This window comes from Apium graveolens, chromosome 2, assembly GCF_009905375.1.
Source record: "Apium graveolens cultivar Ventura chromosome 2, ASM990537v1, whole genome shotgun sequence".
Lineage (NCBI taxonomy): Eukaryota > Viridiplantae > Streptophyta > Magnoliopsida > Apiales > Apiaceae > Apium > Apium graveolens.
This window is the reverse complement of record NC_133648.1, coordinates 143,934,039-143,951,543: the sequence shown is the minus strand read 5'-3', so window position 1 is coordinate 143,951,543 and position 17,505 is coordinate 143,934,039. Positions and strand designations below refer to the sequence as shown.

Genomic DNA, 17,505 nt, shown 5'->3' with positions numbered 1-17,505 from the left:
TCACCATTGAGAACCCAACAAACAAGTTAGCTTGTTGGGTCTTAGAGAAGATAATTATTGCTGACTTGAACAGGGAAAATCATCACAAGGACATTGCTCTTGTTTACATGCCAATCATAGAACAGCCTCAGGTAAGTAAGGTAAATTTTTCTGTCTCCACCACTATTTCTCAACCACATGCTTCTTTGTCATCAACTGTGGCAATGGCATCTGTGAATGTGACCAAATAGATGCCTACCCAAGCCACAAAACCAAAAATTCCAAAATCAAGGTCAAAAGTTTCTCTCAATAGAAGCTTGTTGTGAAATCCACTAAAAACCAAAAGGGGAGTGTGAAGGGTAGTGAGATTGGTGAGGGACAGGGTGAACATCAAAGAATCCCTAAGAATAAGGTTGAAGAGGTGAGTGAATACCAGCCTAGCCACACTACAGTTTTCCAACAAACTGTAGTGCTTAATTAAGGACATTAGCTCATTGCTAGATGCATCCTCCCAAAAGGATGTGACTATTGAACAAAGCTTTCAGCCAAGAGCACAGGCCAAAAAGGGTAAGGGACACAAGCTCACCCCAAACTTATACTAGAAAGAAGAAATACAAAACCTTTGGGGATACACAGGGTGCACACACTATGCCTCCTGCAGTCAAAGACTCAGTACACGCACCTTCTCAAAGTCAAGTTGATGTGGCTCCAATAAATGTGGAGTCACAGCCAAAATCTTTAACTATAGAAGCACCTAACATACCAAACTCACCCACACATTCTATGGATGTTGATATGATTCATACATCAATTCTTGATTCTCCATCTCTCATTCTCATGGAGAAGCCAAAAATCTAAGCAAGTGAGCATCATCTTTTAGATGATTTGTTGGCTCACTTGTCATTTTTTTCTGATTCTACTGAAACATCTGTGCAATATCTAAAATCAATCATCACGGATTCAACACTAGTCTCTACTCCAAACTCTTTCATTCCCACTATCTCGACGGATATTGTTCATCCGTTGACAAGTGATTGTATCTCGACGGATGTGCTTAACAGTAGTCATCCGTTGAAACTCTCAACTACTATTTTGACTGATGTTCCTCATCCGTTGAATATCATTGCACCACTTCAAACTTCCACAAATTTTACAAGTGCAGATGATCTAGTAGTTGTACAATCACTCTTAGGACTGAGGGAATGGAGTGAATTGAGTGAGAGGCTGAGTTGCTCTCAGGCAAAAGGAGGGGAAAAGAGTGAAAATTTGCAAGCTATTTTTTTCATCATGGTAAAAGTAAGTGAGTGGAGTCCCACCTTAGTAGGTGAAGGTGGGGGTGGGAAGCAAAGGAGAGCCTTGATGCAAGAAAAGAGAGAAAATGAGAGAAAAACAGGTACAGAAGAATGGTAAGAGCCCATTGTAAGTAAGTTAATGGATGTCAATGAGGCCGAAAAGAAATAACTAATTCAGCAAGAATATCAAGATATCTTATATTCTGTTTTTTATGAAGCTGAGGCATTTACTCACCCTGTTTTAGCTTATCATGTTTTGGTTGAACAGGATAATGTAGTTGCTGAAAGAATGCTCAATCATGCCAACCACAGTTGATGATGATGTTGATTATGGAACTGGTGGTTTTGAGGATCTTTTTGGGGATGAAGATGATGATGAAGAAGAGTTCATGGACATAGGGGGAGAATCAGGCCCTAGCTCAAGATCAAGCATGTCATCTTGGTTATTTTCCAAAGCATGTAATGAGCACCATTTCAAATCTACTCTGTCGCGCATCATTTAACAAACTCAGATAGCTCTTCAAACTACTCCAAATGCCAACACCAAGAGCCTTCTACAAGCACATCTGCACTCTCTTCAACTGCATCAAATTCAATCTCTTAAATAAAATCAAGGTGTCACTGAACTAAAAACTGAAATTGATCAAATCAAAAAGGATGTTATTGAGAGATTGGATGCCAAGTTTCCTAGCATAACTATGCTAGACATCAACAGACAACTCAGGAAAAATTCCGATCTCACCGGCAATGTGGATTCCTTAGATAAAAGGCTTAAAACCCTGGAAACTTCCAATACTAAAATCCATCTCCATCAAGCCCAACAAACCTGCTACTTCAAAAACTGGTGATTGCACAGACCTCAACCTCCACTCAACTTGATGCTAACAAAAGGGGGGAGAAAAATATTATTCCAGTTAGCCAAGGGGAGTCAACAAGTGAGGGGGAGCAAGTGCTCAAAATTCAAGTAAGCAAAGTAATTATTCCAACAGTTACTTTCCCAAAGCCACCAGCCTTGGACAATATTGATCTGATCAAGATAGCAGCTGCTAAGTTGGAATCAAATGAGAAATCTAAAAAGCTTAATGTTGCAGCAGTTGAGAAAGCACTGGATGATAAATGGAAGAAGAATGATGAAGAAATTCAAAAGAAATTTGGTCCAATTGAGAAGAAAGATAAGGTCTTTTCTCACTTCTCTCAGTTGAGACAAATTTCAATCAATGAGATGAGCCTAGGGAACTTAGAAAGGGGTCAACCCTTAACAATCAAGTCTCCAAAGGCCAATGTGATTTTTAATCCAAAAAGAAATTATCCAAAAATCTCAGACAAAAATTCACTGGACCTATCATATGAAACCAATATTGTATAAATGAAAGATGATGTGTATAATTAGCTAAATTGCTAACCAATATTCCAGGTGAGAGCAACATATAATAACCTAGATAAGAGATTTAAATAACATGAAGAATATGCTAAGAAACTAGATGCCTATTTAATCAAAAAATGTACTAGAGGCTGATCGATAATAATTTCAATACAAGCACCCAACAAATAGTGAACTAGTCTTAAAATTATGTAGAAAGGAAGATAAATACCTTTCAATGATGAAATTTCAGGGGTTGATGCATTTTCAATCGGCTTATACTCTTTTTATCAGAATTTTCCTCATGTATTAAATCTAAAACTGGCAGAAATCCGCACTTGGGCTACTTTGAGTAACCATGAATATAACGAGAAAATTAATAAATACTTAATCTTTGTATGTCCTTTTAAACTCGCTTAAAATTCTTAATTAAAACACTTAAAAAAGCTGGATGAATAGAAAAATGCAAACTTCAAGTCTCTGTGATATGTTTTCAACCCCCAAATTTTCATTAAAAAAACTAAAGAAACACTTCTTTTCTATTGAAATTTTGGTACAAGTATTTCTGATATATATATATATCAAAAAATAACTAAATAAAGATTGAAATCACATACAACTGCTAACATAGATTCTAGTTCCACCATTCCTAACTGAAAGATTATAACTTGTGTTCAAGCATAATATTTACGTACTCACTACTCAGAGTTTCATAAGTTGTAATTTCGTAAAACATGAAATACATACCCGGTACTCAAGCATATTTTTGTATGGTCTTTCAACCTCACAGAGAACAAATGGTTTCCCATTAATATAGATCACAGGTTCTTCCCTCATATTATGCAAGAAAACTGAGCGGCCACCTTTAGAGCTACCTATTCTACTGATAACAGATAGAATGCCATCAACAGTTGGATTTGCAACACCATAAACTGGAAAACAAGGAATTTCTCTAAAGTTAGGGGCGCCATCTACTCTTTCTGGTAAAGAAGGATGCTGACAACCTGGACAATGATCACTTTTAAGGACTGTTTGACGTCCTAGAACCTCCAGATGAATGTACACTTTACAGCCTTTTGCAGACCAGCATATAATAGCAACAAAATCAAGTCTATGTTACAACGTACATTGAATGCAAAAGATAAGTAAACTGTTTGCACCTATTATGCTATTATAAATGATATAAAAGTCGTAAAGTAGATTTTTCCTTTTAGGCTCCTGACATGAAAAAACCCTCTATTTAGCTCAAACATAATAATAGAAGGCAACAAAAGTAATGCTAAATGACCATACTGTCACCAGAATTGTAACCATACAGCGACACTCTAAATTAGGAGCAAAAGCGTGATGTACCTATCCATGGAAATCTGTGTAGGGTAAATTGGAGTAGGATCGATATTTGTCGGACTAAATGGTTGTACATCACGTATATCATCCAGACCCAGAATTGCATTAGCATCTTCATGAGTGAATGAAATCTGCAGTCAATACAAGCATTAGTTACCTAATCACATATCTTACAGAATGTGAACCACCTAAGTACCTGCTCTCTGAATGTTCTTATAAATCCAGCCACCAATGCCCTCAAAAGATCTTGCAACCCCTATTCTCTAGAAAGTAATGTATGACTTGAGAAAATGAGCGCAAAATACAATATCCAAATGCCGGAACAGTAAAAGAATGATGTAGTCAGTTCATGTCTCGATCTGCCATAAAACACTGATCATTCTTTTAAACAAAAAAATAACCCAAGGAAACTCGCAATACACAAACTCTCCTTACCGAATATCGAGGAGCTATATCTTGATAATTTGGATATAAACCAGATTGTGAGAATGCATCAGTTCCCTGTTTGAAGATAGTGTTAGCTCAAGTGCAATGAGTAAGAATGAGCAAATAAACCATCTTCTTCTACTTTTTCAATTCAAAAAACATCAGTTTGGATTAGTTTTTTTATAAACATTCATTTTTTGACACAATCAAATCTACAAATATTTCATTTTTCTCACGTACAAATTATATATACTTGAGATAGATTTTATTAGCAAGTCTGCAAGTCTCCTAATGGTATAAATTACTCACCATTCACCAAAAAATCACAGTTGACCAATATGAATGTTCATTGAGAAAAAAAATTTATCCTACCCTTTCCTAGCATAAAATTTTCTACACAAATGATTCATAGTACTTGAAGACATGTTGGGCCAACTACTAAAATACTAGTAATAATCTACTTGATTTTTTTTAATAACCTGTTCATAGACTTTTCGCCAAGCAGCTTAAAAATCTAATAGCCTGAGTGATTGAGTCCAGTTCAATCCCAATCGATGACTACAGATAAAATGCAAAGACTTTTCTAGCATCGCTGATAGAAGTTGTTCTTAGTCAAATGCAGTTATGTCAATAAATACAACTAAAATTAAAATGATGATGTAATATTAGTAATTACTTAAAAATAATGTGGATCCCGGAAGCAACAAACTAACCTCTCCGACAATAACCTCCACCACGAAAGCCATCGCCTTAAATCCTTCCTTACACTGACACCGAAATCCCTTGTTTACACCTGCAAGTATCACACGAACACAATCTGTGGAACAAGTATAATTCCCTGGAATCCACCACTTCAGCTCCACTACCTCAAACTCCAAAGCAAGTACAACTGATTCCGCTCTTTTATTATTCGAATTAATCAAAATTGATGTGAACAATACCGAATAGTCGCTCCTTTATCAAACACTTGTTAACCAGTGGCTTATTGCATCTCCTGAATAGAAAATTGTTTCACTTCGTAGGCACGTAATTAAGACCAATCAACTAATCACTTTCTTTGATATGTCGGTCACAATTCACCGGAAAATGAAGCAGTATGTTGTCACTAGTAACACTAAAATCCTAATTATTATTGGGAGCTTGATTAGCTTAACAGTCGACACCTAATTAAACTATACATAAACTGTAAGTGCTATTGAGTAGCAATAGTCTATTTGTACAAATCAACACATACACACACATAAACAAAAAAAATTAAAACTCACAAAACTCCAATAAAAATAGAGTGAGCGAGAGGGAATGACAGATATAAGGATAAAGAGAGGTGAGAGAGACATACTGTTTTATAACTCAAAATTGAACCCAAGCTTGAAGCGCTAATTGAACCCAAATATATTTGAACCCTATTTGAAACGAACCCCTCTACTGTTATCCTAATTGAAGCAGAAACCCAAATCCGTTGCTTGAAGGTATTTCAATCTCTCAATATTTTGACAGTGAGAGAAAAAGATCGAGAGGGTGTAGAGACAGGGAGAAAGAGATAAGACCGTCTAATTGATTTCCCCCTTTCATTTAGTCCAAAAATTTCATTTCCCGCTTTACCAAAATATATCCGCCCAATCCTAATTTGACCAGCCCAGCCATATTCATTTTTTTTAATTTAGTAATATTATAATTTTTTAACTTAATATTTTAGTGATTTAAATAAAATTTAATTATTAGTTTTTATACTAAATAAAATATATTAATCTTAAATTTATTTAAGATATTAAGATATTTAAAATATATATATATAATTTATTTATTTGAAGGACCATAACTTTTGAAGAAAATTTCATAAATATTAATCTAACATCAATTAATTTTAACAAATTATTTTATCAAAAGTTAAAATTAAAATTTACTTTTATCATGGTCTATAGTAACACAATTTTTTGTGTTGGTGATTGTAACGCCTTATTAACCTACAACGACATGCTTTTAGCCCTACAACAACACCCATAAGTGCGATATTGTGTTAGGGCCAAAATTCCATACCTATTGTAACATGAGCTAGAGCAACACCCATGCTGAAATGTTCAAATAGGTCATCTATGGTGTAGTACAACCAAGGAAATCTAGACGCAGTTAGCACCTATCCTTGCTAGACAAGATAAATTGGAAGCAAACCAAGTTAAGTTGGAAGCTACTCAAGAGAAGATGTTTGGGAAATTGGATGAGGTACAACAATCTTTGGAGCTCATTGTTTCCCTTTTAATTGGTAAATGATGCTAAAAAGAGGGAGAAAATTTTGATATCTAAATGCAAACAAATCCAACTGAAAGATGCCGATGACAAGGATGGTCCTGGTGATGATGGTAGAGGAAGTAGTTAGAAGGAGTTGGTTTTGAAGAAACAAGGTGGAGATCTGATTGGTTTTAGTGGTACATCTAAAACCATTAGTCAATCTAGACAAGGTGGAGAAATGAGGAGACGTGGAAGGCAAGTCACTAAGATTGTGCAAAATAGGGAACTAACTGTGACTAAATCTCAAACTCCGAAAGTCACAAATACTGATGAAGACCAAGGAATTTTGGAGATAGAAGTCGGTGCTGAAGCAAGTCGGTATTGACAAACACTGAAGGTGAAAGGGGCGAAAATAACTCTGTTCTACAAGGATCCAAAGATCCAAGCATTTGATTCTGAGTTGAGTAGAAGAATATTTAAAAGAAAAAATCCTGGAGTTGATATGGAACATCTTAGGCTTTTGGAGGAAGAATTCAAATCTTTGAAATCAGCAAATACTGATGCTATCTTACCTTATGATGATATTTTTGGAAGTGGACCTACAAAAAGAGTAGTGATCAAGGAGGTCAGTCAAATTGAAGCTGAAGAACCTTTAAAGTCTCAGGCAATTTTAAATGCTGACAGGAGTTATAAGAGGAAGGAGAAGATTGGTGAGAAGTCAAAGCCAAAGCCTAAAGCAAAATTCAAGAAAAAATCAGCATCTAAAGTTTCAAAATCTCAAATACTGACAGATCCAATCTATTCAGTAGTTATAGCTCATGATGATGCTGATGATCAAAAGATTCAAGAAGAAGAATCTAACCAGTGCCACATGAAAAGAAAGATTATTCATGGAGCTGACTGGGATGAAAAATTAACGAAAGTAACAACCCCTGACAATGCTCAAGTTGTAGAAGAAACAAATGTTGAAGCTCAACCAGTCACAACCTCTGATATTACTCAAGTTGTTGACAGTTCAAGTAAATTACAAGCTGAATTCAAAAATCCTGATTCATAGAATTTAAACTATGATATGCCAGAGTTGACCTTAAAAGAAAATAAGAAGCTACTATGGGGAAGTAAGACACCTGCACCAGTAAGAGATTCTTCTGAGACTATAAACAAGATCTAAATTGGAAATTCTCAGTCTAGAAGAGCTAGTAGAAGAAGTGGTCTGGGACTTCTAAATGCTGATACTTTCGTTGCTGATGCTTTGATTCTAAGGAAGCCTGAAAATCTGACAAGAATTGGTGATGATACAAAGCTTGAAGATTTGCGGAAAATTAAATCAGTATAGATTGTAAATGATTAGTTGGAGAAAAACTGATTTATTTTCTGGAGTCTGGAAGAAGGTTGAGGCTCACTCAAGATCATTTGAAGAATAAACCATGGAAGGAGTTGGAATTTGTCACTACATTACTCAAGGTAACCAACTCTACTACTGCTAGATGGTCTGAATATTTGAAGAACTTAGTACATATGAAGCAGAGAGGAATGACATACAAGTCAAATTATATTCCAAAATATATTCATGAATCTGGATATATTGTTGATATGCCTATTGGAGAAGCCAAAATGGTTAAATCTTTAGGAAGATAAGTTCTGACTTTCAGTCCTGTTGGAAAGAAAATTGGATTTCCGGAACTGGATGATTTGGCACTTGGAGAATCAAATCTACATGATCTCAGAGCTTTTGTTTATCAAAATGATGAATCTATAGAAGAGCTCAAGGATATCAGACAGAGAATGGAAATGCATGTAAATGTTTTTGAAGGTCAACTACTCAAGAAATTCCTTGATGAAGCTACTGATTGTACTGAAGTTCAAGACTGAAGATAAAGTATGGAAGCACTGACTATAAGAATTAATTATCCGTGTGTATTTATGCATTTAGATAGTTTTGACATCATCAAATTAGAACTTGTCCATATTTCATAATGTACAAGTTGGGGGAGATTGTTAAAAGAAATTGATGATATTAGCTTGTAAACTATCAAATTTTATTATCAGTATTTGATATCAGAGTTTAGCAGAAGGTGATGTCATCATCATTTGTCATCAGTATTTGTTGATCAGTAATTGACATCAGTATTTAGTCACTTAAGCTGAAAGTCAGGAGATATCAAATAAGGAAAGGATTTGCAGAATACAAGTCGGTGAATGACTTTACTTCTTGTAGAAATCAAACACGGATATGTTTCAGGATTCCTTATTGTAATAAAATAGGATTCTTTATTTGATTTTGTAGCTGTGCAGTATATACGCACATATTACGTTTACACTTTATGTGTCGCGTATTGATATATCTTTTTTGTAACCTAGAACCTCTCAAGGATATATGTTCATCCTTTGAGAGATTAGTTTGTAGTCAGTTTTTTTTATCCAATACAAAACTGTTTATTTTGTTGAGTGTTTAATTCGATTTATATACATATATTGTATTCACCCCCTCTACAGTTGTATTAAGGACCTAACAAACTTTTCACCTCTAAACCGATTTGATTTTGAACTTCAGTCTTCCACTTCTTGAAAGTAGCAAACACATCCGATTTATTCTTCAAAAAATAAACACATAAGTTTCTAGTGGAATCATCAATGAAAGTGACATAATAGCGAGATATGTCCAATGACGTAACTGTTGTTGGACCATATACATATGTATGAAATAGCTCTAACTTCATAGCCTTGAGGGTCCTCCCTGATTTTGCAAAAGTAACACTTTCTGCTTTCCAAGAACACATGGCTCACTGAATCCAACTTCCACATTCTTCAACTCTGGAATCTTCCCCTTCGAAGTTAACAACTTCATACCTTTTTCACTCATATGACCAAGCCTTCGGTGCCACAAAGTTGAAGACTCAATCTCATCAGCAACTGCTTTTACTTCATAGCTAGATTGTTCAACAATGTACAAGGTTCCTTCTTTCTCTCCACGAGCAATAACTAGATTGCCCTTTATAACCTTCTGATGTCCGTCTTCAACATAACTCGATACCCTTCCTTATCTAACTGACCTACAGATAGCAACATCTTCTTTAGTCCAGGGATGTACCTTACATCTTTCAAAGTCCAGCTAGTTCCCAAAGAGGTTTTGAGATTAATATCTCCCATGCCCGCAATATCTAAAGTCTCATCATCAGCAAGACGGACTTTATCAAAATTTTCAACTCTAAAATTTAAAATTAAATCCTTGCAAGGGGTATCATGGAATGATGCACCAGAATCCATAACCCATGATTTAACCGAACATTCAACACAACAAATCAAAGCATCGTCATCCACCACTTCTTCAACTACGTTAGCTGAATTCTCTTCTTTATTCTTTCCTTTAGGAGCTGTGGGAGCCGTGCACTGATTCCTGAAGTGACCCTTCTTTTGACAATCCCAACAAACAATATCCTTGCGATATTTGGATTATCCTCTCTTCTGTGACTTCGATCTACTACGCCCCTTTTTGCCCTTTTTCGAACTTTCTGCCTCTACTCTCATTACTCAACAAGGAACCTGACGACTCTTCTTAGTTTCTCCAACAAATATCTTTTCCAAGAATTGAATCTCGAACTCCATCAAAAGTCATCTTACCGCTCCCAGATGAATTACTTATAGCAGTGACAAATCCTGACCAACTGTCTGGTAATGAGGATGCCAACAACAAGGCATGTACTTTATCATCGAATTTAATATCCATCGATGCCAATCTTTCTAGGATAGAATTAAATTCGTTCACATGATCAGCAACACAATCGCCTTCATTCAATCTCGTGGAAACTAGCAAGCGAATCAAATACACCTTATTTGAAGCAGACGACACTACTAGAAAAATGCCCTTAGACATCGGTTATAAACCGATGTTTTTTTTTTTCAAACCGATGTCTTCGTATGTGTAGAGAAAGGTCAGGGTCTTTAACATCGATTTTTAGACGATGTTAAATATGTACATAAACATCAATTTTCTTAGTAAACTGATGTATAATTAACCCTTATTTTTAATAACATGTTAAAACTAGATTGTGAAAAATGGTAATTAGGAGGTTAAGAAGCACTATAAACATATAACAAGGAAGAACTTTAAACCGATAGACATCAGATCCTTAAAAAAATGATGTCTTACTTTGTATTTTACATCGATTTATTTACGGAACTGATATTAAATATCGCATATCACATCGGTTTCACTTAGGTTAGCGATGTTAAATATAGCATATCATATCGGTTTCACTTAGGTTAGCGATGTGAAAGTCCATGTATACATCATTTTTCCTCTCAAAATTGTTGTGTTTTGCTTATTTTTGACATCAGTTGGTTAATAATTAAATGATGTTATATTTATCCAAGATACATCATGCTCTTTAATTAAAATAAAAGCTATATCAATAAAAAACAATCTTAAACGAGAACAAAAATATACTAAAAAACTTATATATTATCATTCAACTAACATATTTCTATATCTACATCTACATCAACATCAAAAACTATCTACTTACAATCACATTCCTAACCTATCTAGTTCACTAAAGGAGCATCATATATTGAAGAAGTAAAACTTGTTCTGAATTTGAGTTCGCGAACCACTTCAGCCATCGAAGGCCTACTATCTGTATTTTCTTGGCAACATTTGAGGGCTAAGCTCAAAAACCTTTTCACACACTCGGAAGGATATGACCCCATTCTTTTATCAATGACTGCGAAAATCATGCCGGATCGAAATGCATTATTGACCTGATACAGGTGCAAAATTAAAATCAAGATTTTAAACGAGCACACAACATATATTGGCTGGCCGTGTTTTTTCCAGTAACCTTACTTAGTACATTATATATGATGTTAGACAAATATAAGAAAATGGAGGGGTAAAACTTGCCTCTCGAACAATATTTTTCCCATGCGAGATTGGATGCATACCAGTCAAAAGCTCTAAAAGTACAACACCAAAGCTATAAACATCACTTTTGTGGGTCAGTTTATGAGTAAGAAAGTACTATGCATCAAGATACCCCTGCAAAGATCGTACATTAGATTCATGCTCGGACTAATAACAAAGGGCTACCTTAACTAAAGCTGTCTACATTTGCCAGCACGTCATTGTACTTAACTAAGTTTTGATCAGATTATAATACCAATTACATGTTCTTGGGTTATATGAAGTGGAAAAGACTAAAGACTGTTTAAATGGATTTATAGATCTAGTGAACATCCCCATTTTTTATTTTCTGTAAAAATTTGGCTTGTTAAGCACATATAATCGTTATGTATGTGCTAGGTCAGGGCCAAGAATTTAGAGGGTGCAATTTTGGACACTTGATCTGAATTTTGTGTTCTTTTGGGCCATATAGGTTAAAACTAAAGTAAAAGAGAAGCATCTTGTTCTTGGTAGTGACTCTGAATTCACAAGCGCAAACACATATAATTGCTCCTGTGGTGATACAAGTTGCTAATATATTGATTATTGAAAAACCCTTAAGGTGCTGATATGTGGTATTTATGGAAACCCGTAATGAAGCTACATGATATAATGCAATAATATAATATTTTAACATTGATAGCGGTTAACATTAATGATTGGAAAATGTACCTCAATAACTCATTTGAAGCAACATAACCTATTGCTCCTTCAAGGGTCATATGCACCAAAAATGCATAGCATATTAGAAATAAACAAACTATAGTCAAGTCCATAAGATTATTTTGATCCTTCACATTCCACTTTATCCCATCATAACTAATTTCCCAAACAAAGAAAGAAGCTCAATAATACTGCAGCTTTCCGGTATGTAAATATTGTAGCACAATAAGTAAGTTGGCATCCATGAGGCAGTAAAAATAAAGGTAAAGCTCAGTTTAAAAATCCTTGTGAGTCAGGGTACAAACTACCCATGCCAAGATAAAGTACATAGACCAATTAAGCGGGACCATCTAATGGTGGTCACACTCTTTCAAAAGATGCATCTGCTTTTACAGTTGCATACTATTATCCCATATGCACTTGGGCGACACATAATATTTCAAAATTTTATATATGACATCATATAAATAAAAAGTGCAATTGAGAAAATATCGGTTGCTACATACCAGACGAGGAGGAGATAGCCTCACAGTCTCATCCTTATTTGTCGACCTCATATTTGAGAGTTCCTTATTCCTTACTGGATTAACCTGAGAAAGAAAATAAGGTCAGACGCCTTGACAATATACAGTGAAATGAGGAGAACGAATGTGCCCCTTACATCAAGATCAGTATCTCGTGAAGGCTTGCCTACAATCATTCCATCATAGGACTGCACAAAGTCAAAAGCTTAATGAATAGGAGTCATTAAGAGTATTTGCTTCATCTTCTAAATATGCACATATTATATTATCCTGTCATAAACAATGTACTTCAGTTTATCCAAAAATCCAATATTATATGCCGCTGCTCGGGTTCTCAACAAGCCTTCAATTTGTACATAATTAGCAATTGTAACTATAGCTATTCAAAAGAAGACTAATAAAAGTAATTATGTAACGAGACTAGATGTACTGTTAAATGAACATATATCTCATGTATGTAGGTCTATTTTTTTCTATGGGAATAACTATGTCCAGCAGTACATGTACCAAGATGAAGTCACCTAGCATCCAGGTGGTAAACAATGATGAACAATTGTCGCCATATGGGTGCCAAGGTAGTTGCCTCCTTGCAAGTTTGGGCACTATTATAGGGATTCTAAAGGCGGATCTCATTAAGGTAAAAACTAATAATGAGGTACAGAAGTAGGAGTTCAGGACAACTTGACATAATCTATAAGAAAATAGTAAAACTTGGTAGTAATTGTCAACTTCCATTCCAGAATTCACAAAGAGAGTTCCCTGAGGCTCTAAACTAAGCAACACATAGGCTATTATAAGTCCACGGCCCACAGATACCTGTCAAACCAACTCATATAAATGAGATGCATAAAATTACATAATATAAAACGTAAAATTGGCATTTTTCAAAGTCATTGCAGATTAGCAACATAGTACATCTGAATCTTTTTAATCAAGCTGTAAAAATGCATTATAATTCATCTCTTTATTTGTACAAACTCATCCTCCATAGCAACAAAATGCTAGTGTATACCATGTTAGCACTCACTTGGTCACCTCAACAAACTCATTAAAATTGCTTTCCATGTTCCTACTGTCAATTTCATCTTATAAGTATTAGCATAAAGGCATACCTTCCAGCATGCAGAAAAAATGTAAGGAGCATTAACAATGTAATATGTATCTGTCTTCTCTTGGAATAATCAACAAACCAAGCCAATTAAATAAACCAACTCGAAACCAAAACAAATTCACATCAAAATATACCTTCTCTTCCATTCTTTTATTCGAAACCTTTTCCTTTAATTTCCGACTTACGGGAAACACCCGTAGCTCAGGGAATCAAGAAAAGCAATGGCGAGAAGTGGTAAAAGAAGAAAGAATACACAACAACAAGCACCACCTAAACACAAATCAAATCTCAAACACTCAATCAATAATTCTACTCCACCTTCTTTTTATACCTCTTCCAAAAACCACCTCTTCTTCACCTCTCATTATTATGATGTTACTCATTGTTGCACTTTTTCTCTTGAGCATTTCATCAAACACCTTCCTTGCAATAATATCCCGCAGTACAATTAAACAAAACTACGTAGTCAAGGTTATCAACGAGTTTCCTCCTCGGATAACCTCCTCGGATGAACCCTTCACTCTCTTCTTCTCTTTCTTCTCACTACTCTCACCGTCACTAATCCGCTTCTTCTCCAACTTACTAACCTTCACCTTCCCCTCATTCCCATCTCCCTTCTTCGCACTTCCACCATTCTAATCATCAAAATCCAAAACACTCTTAGTCACTTTCCGCACTTCTCCATCCACACCCAAAATACCCCCATTAGACAAAACAAAGCGAGGACTAAAATGACAAAAAAATATGAATTAATGAAGGTGAGTAGAACAAAATTAAGAAAATTGGGTAGATATGAGAATAGATCGGAAAAAATAAAATAGGTTTGTACCAATCAAGCTCAATTTATGAATTAATCGAGTTTAATTCATATAAATAGGGTTTTAGGTTTAGAGAGAGTGAGTCAGAAGAGAGACAGTGAGAGATGAGACAGAAGAGCGACTGTGAGAGATGAGACGAGAGAGTGAGAGAGAAGAGAGAAGAGAGGCTGTGAGTGAGGGAGAAGAGAGAATGAGAGAGAGGGGAAACGTTTTTAATCTAAGGGGGGAAACTGAGAATAATCTGTTGAAAGGGTTTTTTTTGGTGTATTAACAGTGGAAAGAAAGAAGCCGGACTTTATTAGTTTTTAAAACGATAATAGACATCGCTAGTTAATATAGTGATGTCTTACAATCCCTTTAACATCGATTTTGAAATGACCGATGTTAAAATTGCTTTTAACATCAGTGACATTTCTAACCGATGTTAAAGGGGTTATGTCGTAGACACTATTTCTAGTAGTGCGGCTTTTCATGTTTGAGAAATCCTTGATCAAACCATAAGTTATCGTTTCCTTAACAATATTGCAAGCAACGTTCTTCACTAAAGTCAACCTGACAACCCCTAGAGCCTACCTGTCCAATAGCTTCAAGTCTTCATCATTCATTGAAGCCGGTTTCCTCTTTTCCAGCGGTTCGTGTAGTTTTTTTTATACAAATAATCCTCAATTTGCATCTTCCAAAACCCAGAATCTTTGCCATCAAATTTGTCGATCTTTACCTTCCCGTCTTCTGCCATCGCTCACAGTTACCTAAAAACCTAGGCTCTTGATATCAGTTGTTAAGTATACAAAAACGAAAGTAAAACCCAAAGCAAACAAAGAAGAACTAGAAAATAAATGATAATCACACAAGACAAAGATTTATGTGGTTCGGAAATTCCTACTCCATAAGCCGCACTAATTTTGTATTGATCTCTCACAATTTGATTTGATATGATTTTATAATTACATAAACTAGGCCTAAATCAAATTATAGTTCAAATATGAAAATTAGACTAATTCATAAACTAATCTGATTCTAAATCTGAATAGTCTGTTTTTATGGGTTTAATTAATAGATTTCAAAAATTCAATGTTTATCGGTAATTTATCGACAATTTCATGAATCAGTCAAATATTTTCCACCAATTTATCGACGATATTTAAAAAATTGGTATTTTTATAATCCGTGAATGCTTTTCTGTTGCTATTAAAAATGCTACTCACTTTTACATCGGTGCTGTGAAATATCACTTGTTCAGCCCTCTCCACCAAACCTTAGAAACTTTCTAACCGATTACCAGACAACTCAATCAACCTGTTCAATTTTTCATGTTACCTTGATTATCAGGAAAGTGAAATCTGGAACCCACATTTATGTTAAAATTAATTTAAGTATATAATATAATTATATGTTTCAAAGGTCCAGAACTTCCTAAAGAAATTTGTAAACTTGTCAGATTAGTAAAATTTATGATCTCGGGCAATATGGGCTCATCGGGAAAATACGTAACTCTTTCATAGCATAGCAGATAGTGAGGGTGTACGCGGTGCGGTTGGATTCCGTTGAAGGGTAAAAATTAAATCAAATCATAATTTGAGATTTTTCAATATTTTCATCTGCAACCAAACTGTTGATATATAAAATCAACCAAATTCATTCATATAATTGCGCTTGGTTGCGGTTGATTTTGCGGCCCAACTGCTCAATTGGTAAAAAACTAACTTTAATAAATATTGCATATGCAAAATTATAAGGATTTACAAAAGAAATTCAATAAGCTTAAAAATTTAATAAACTTAAATGATAAATAAATTTTATAGTGCAGTGACATATTACAAAAGAAAAACTAATGCTAGAATATAAAAATTAATGCAAAACTTTCATGATTTATTTATATTGGGCCAAGTCCCGATTTCAATACTTGAGTAATTTTATTTATATGTATATTTTGATTTTTTTTTAAAATACGTTAATTCATGTTAAATGCGATTATGGTTGGATTTTTGCAATTTTTAAAATAATGAATTCACAACAAATGCCCGTGTTTTGCGATTATCCGTAATATGCAGATTGATTGCGGATAATTTTTGCGATTAATGCGATTTGATGAATTGAATGTTGAGCCCTACCAAGTATTAGATACACTGTACCACGAAGAAAATGCACTTGGTCGGATTTAAAATAGAAACTAGAAATCAAATAATTTTTTTAAAATTATTTCGAAATATATCATATATGGTATGCAAATCGATCATTGAGAGATGGAGAAAAATACAGTGAAGTCGGATTTAAAAAAAAACTTACCGTTTGACGGGAAAAATCAAATTAAAAACGGAGGGGAAAAGCTGAGATTATGTATGAGAAGGTGCAGATTAATTGAGTGTGGTGCTTTTAGGGGACCATTATATTAGATTGATCTAATGACTTAGAGCAAGTCCAATGGCTCCCTTAAACATGCTCTTAACTCCAAATATAAAAAATATGACAAAAAATTGCACTCCAACAGTGTCTTAGTGATTCCTTATATCACTAAGACACCTCTCTCATGTCTTATCTTTAAGAAACCACAAGTCATCCCTTATTTCATTTTTATCAATAAAAAACTGTTTTCTCTCTCTTCTTTTTAGTTCTTTTCTGTCTCTTCTTTTCATATCTCATTCAAATTTATTATTATTATAATAATAAGGAATGAAGATAAGGATCATTGTTGGAGTTCAAATTCAAAATCATGTGTTAAATCACTAAGAGTTAATATTTTATAATATTTATAAGGAATCTATTAAGAGACTGTTGGACTTGCTCTTAGTAGTTTCTTGTTTCTATTTTAATTTTAGT

At 34.6% G+C, this 17,505-nt stretch overlaps 1 protein-coding gene and 1 long non-coding RNA gene across 18 annotated transcripts; both read right to left on the bottom strand.

Annotated features, from left to right (window-relative positions):
- Positions 1–3,567: 3,567 nt before the first annotated feature.
- Positions 3,568–5,987, bottom strand: LOC141707896 (uncharacterized). Of its 7 annotated transcripts, XR_012569209.1 has the most exons (5): positions 5,118–5,728; positions 4,414–4,479; positions 4,175–4,337; positions 3,985–4,109; positions 3,568–3,704 (listed from the first exon to the last, which is right to left on the bottom strand). It is a non-coding gene; the product is annotated as an uncharacterized LOC141707896 (long non-coding RNA). The 7 variants fall into 7 exon arrangements; XR_012569206.1 differs by having other exon boundaries at positions 3,985–4,337; positions 5,118–5,730; XR_012569204.1 differs by lacking the exon at positions 3,568–3,704 and adding an exon at positions 5,744–5,987 and having other exon boundaries at positions 3,706–4,337; positions 5,118–5,398.
- A 5,085-nt stretch (positions 5,988–11,072) lies between these two features.
- Positions 11,073–14,961, bottom strand: LOC141707895 (uncharacterized). 11 transcript variants are annotated; one of them, XR_012569197.1, is made up of 7 exons: positions 14,005–14,961; positions 13,267–13,575; positions 12,897–12,947; positions 12,742–12,825; positions 12,245–12,281; positions 11,534–11,668; positions 11,073–11,391 (listed from the first exon to the last, which is right to left on the bottom strand). XR_012569197.1 is itself a non-coding variant. In XM_074511339.1 (6 exons), the coding sequence occupies exons 2-6, from the start codon at positions 13,492–13,494 to the stop codon at positions 11,384–11,386; spliced, it is 444 nt and encodes a 147-aa protein (XP_074367440.1). In that variant the 5' UTR covers positions 13,495–13,575; positions 13,872–14,961; the 3' UTR covers positions 11,073–11,383. The 11 variants fall into 11 exon arrangements, 3 of the variants coding, with proteins under 3 accessions (XP_074367440.1, XP_074367439.1, XP_074367441.1); XR_012569198.1 differs by having other exon boundaries at positions 11,534–11,606; XR_012569196.1 differs by having other exon boundaries at positions 11,534–12,281.
- Positions 14,962–17,505: the final 2,544 nt, after the last annotated feature.

Excerpts from the sequence above, each read along its gene's own strand:
- LOC141707895 (XM_074511338.1), bottom strand. Across the intron at positions 12,826-12,896 it reads CACGAGATACTGATCTTGAT|GTTAATCCAGTAAGGAATAA; the intron begins GTAAGGGGCACA and ends TTTCTTTCTCAG. Across the intron at positions 11,607-12,741 it reads GGCTATCTCCTCCTCGTCTG|CTTTGGTGTTGTACTTTTAG; the intron begins GTATGTAGCAAC and ends TGATGTTTATAG.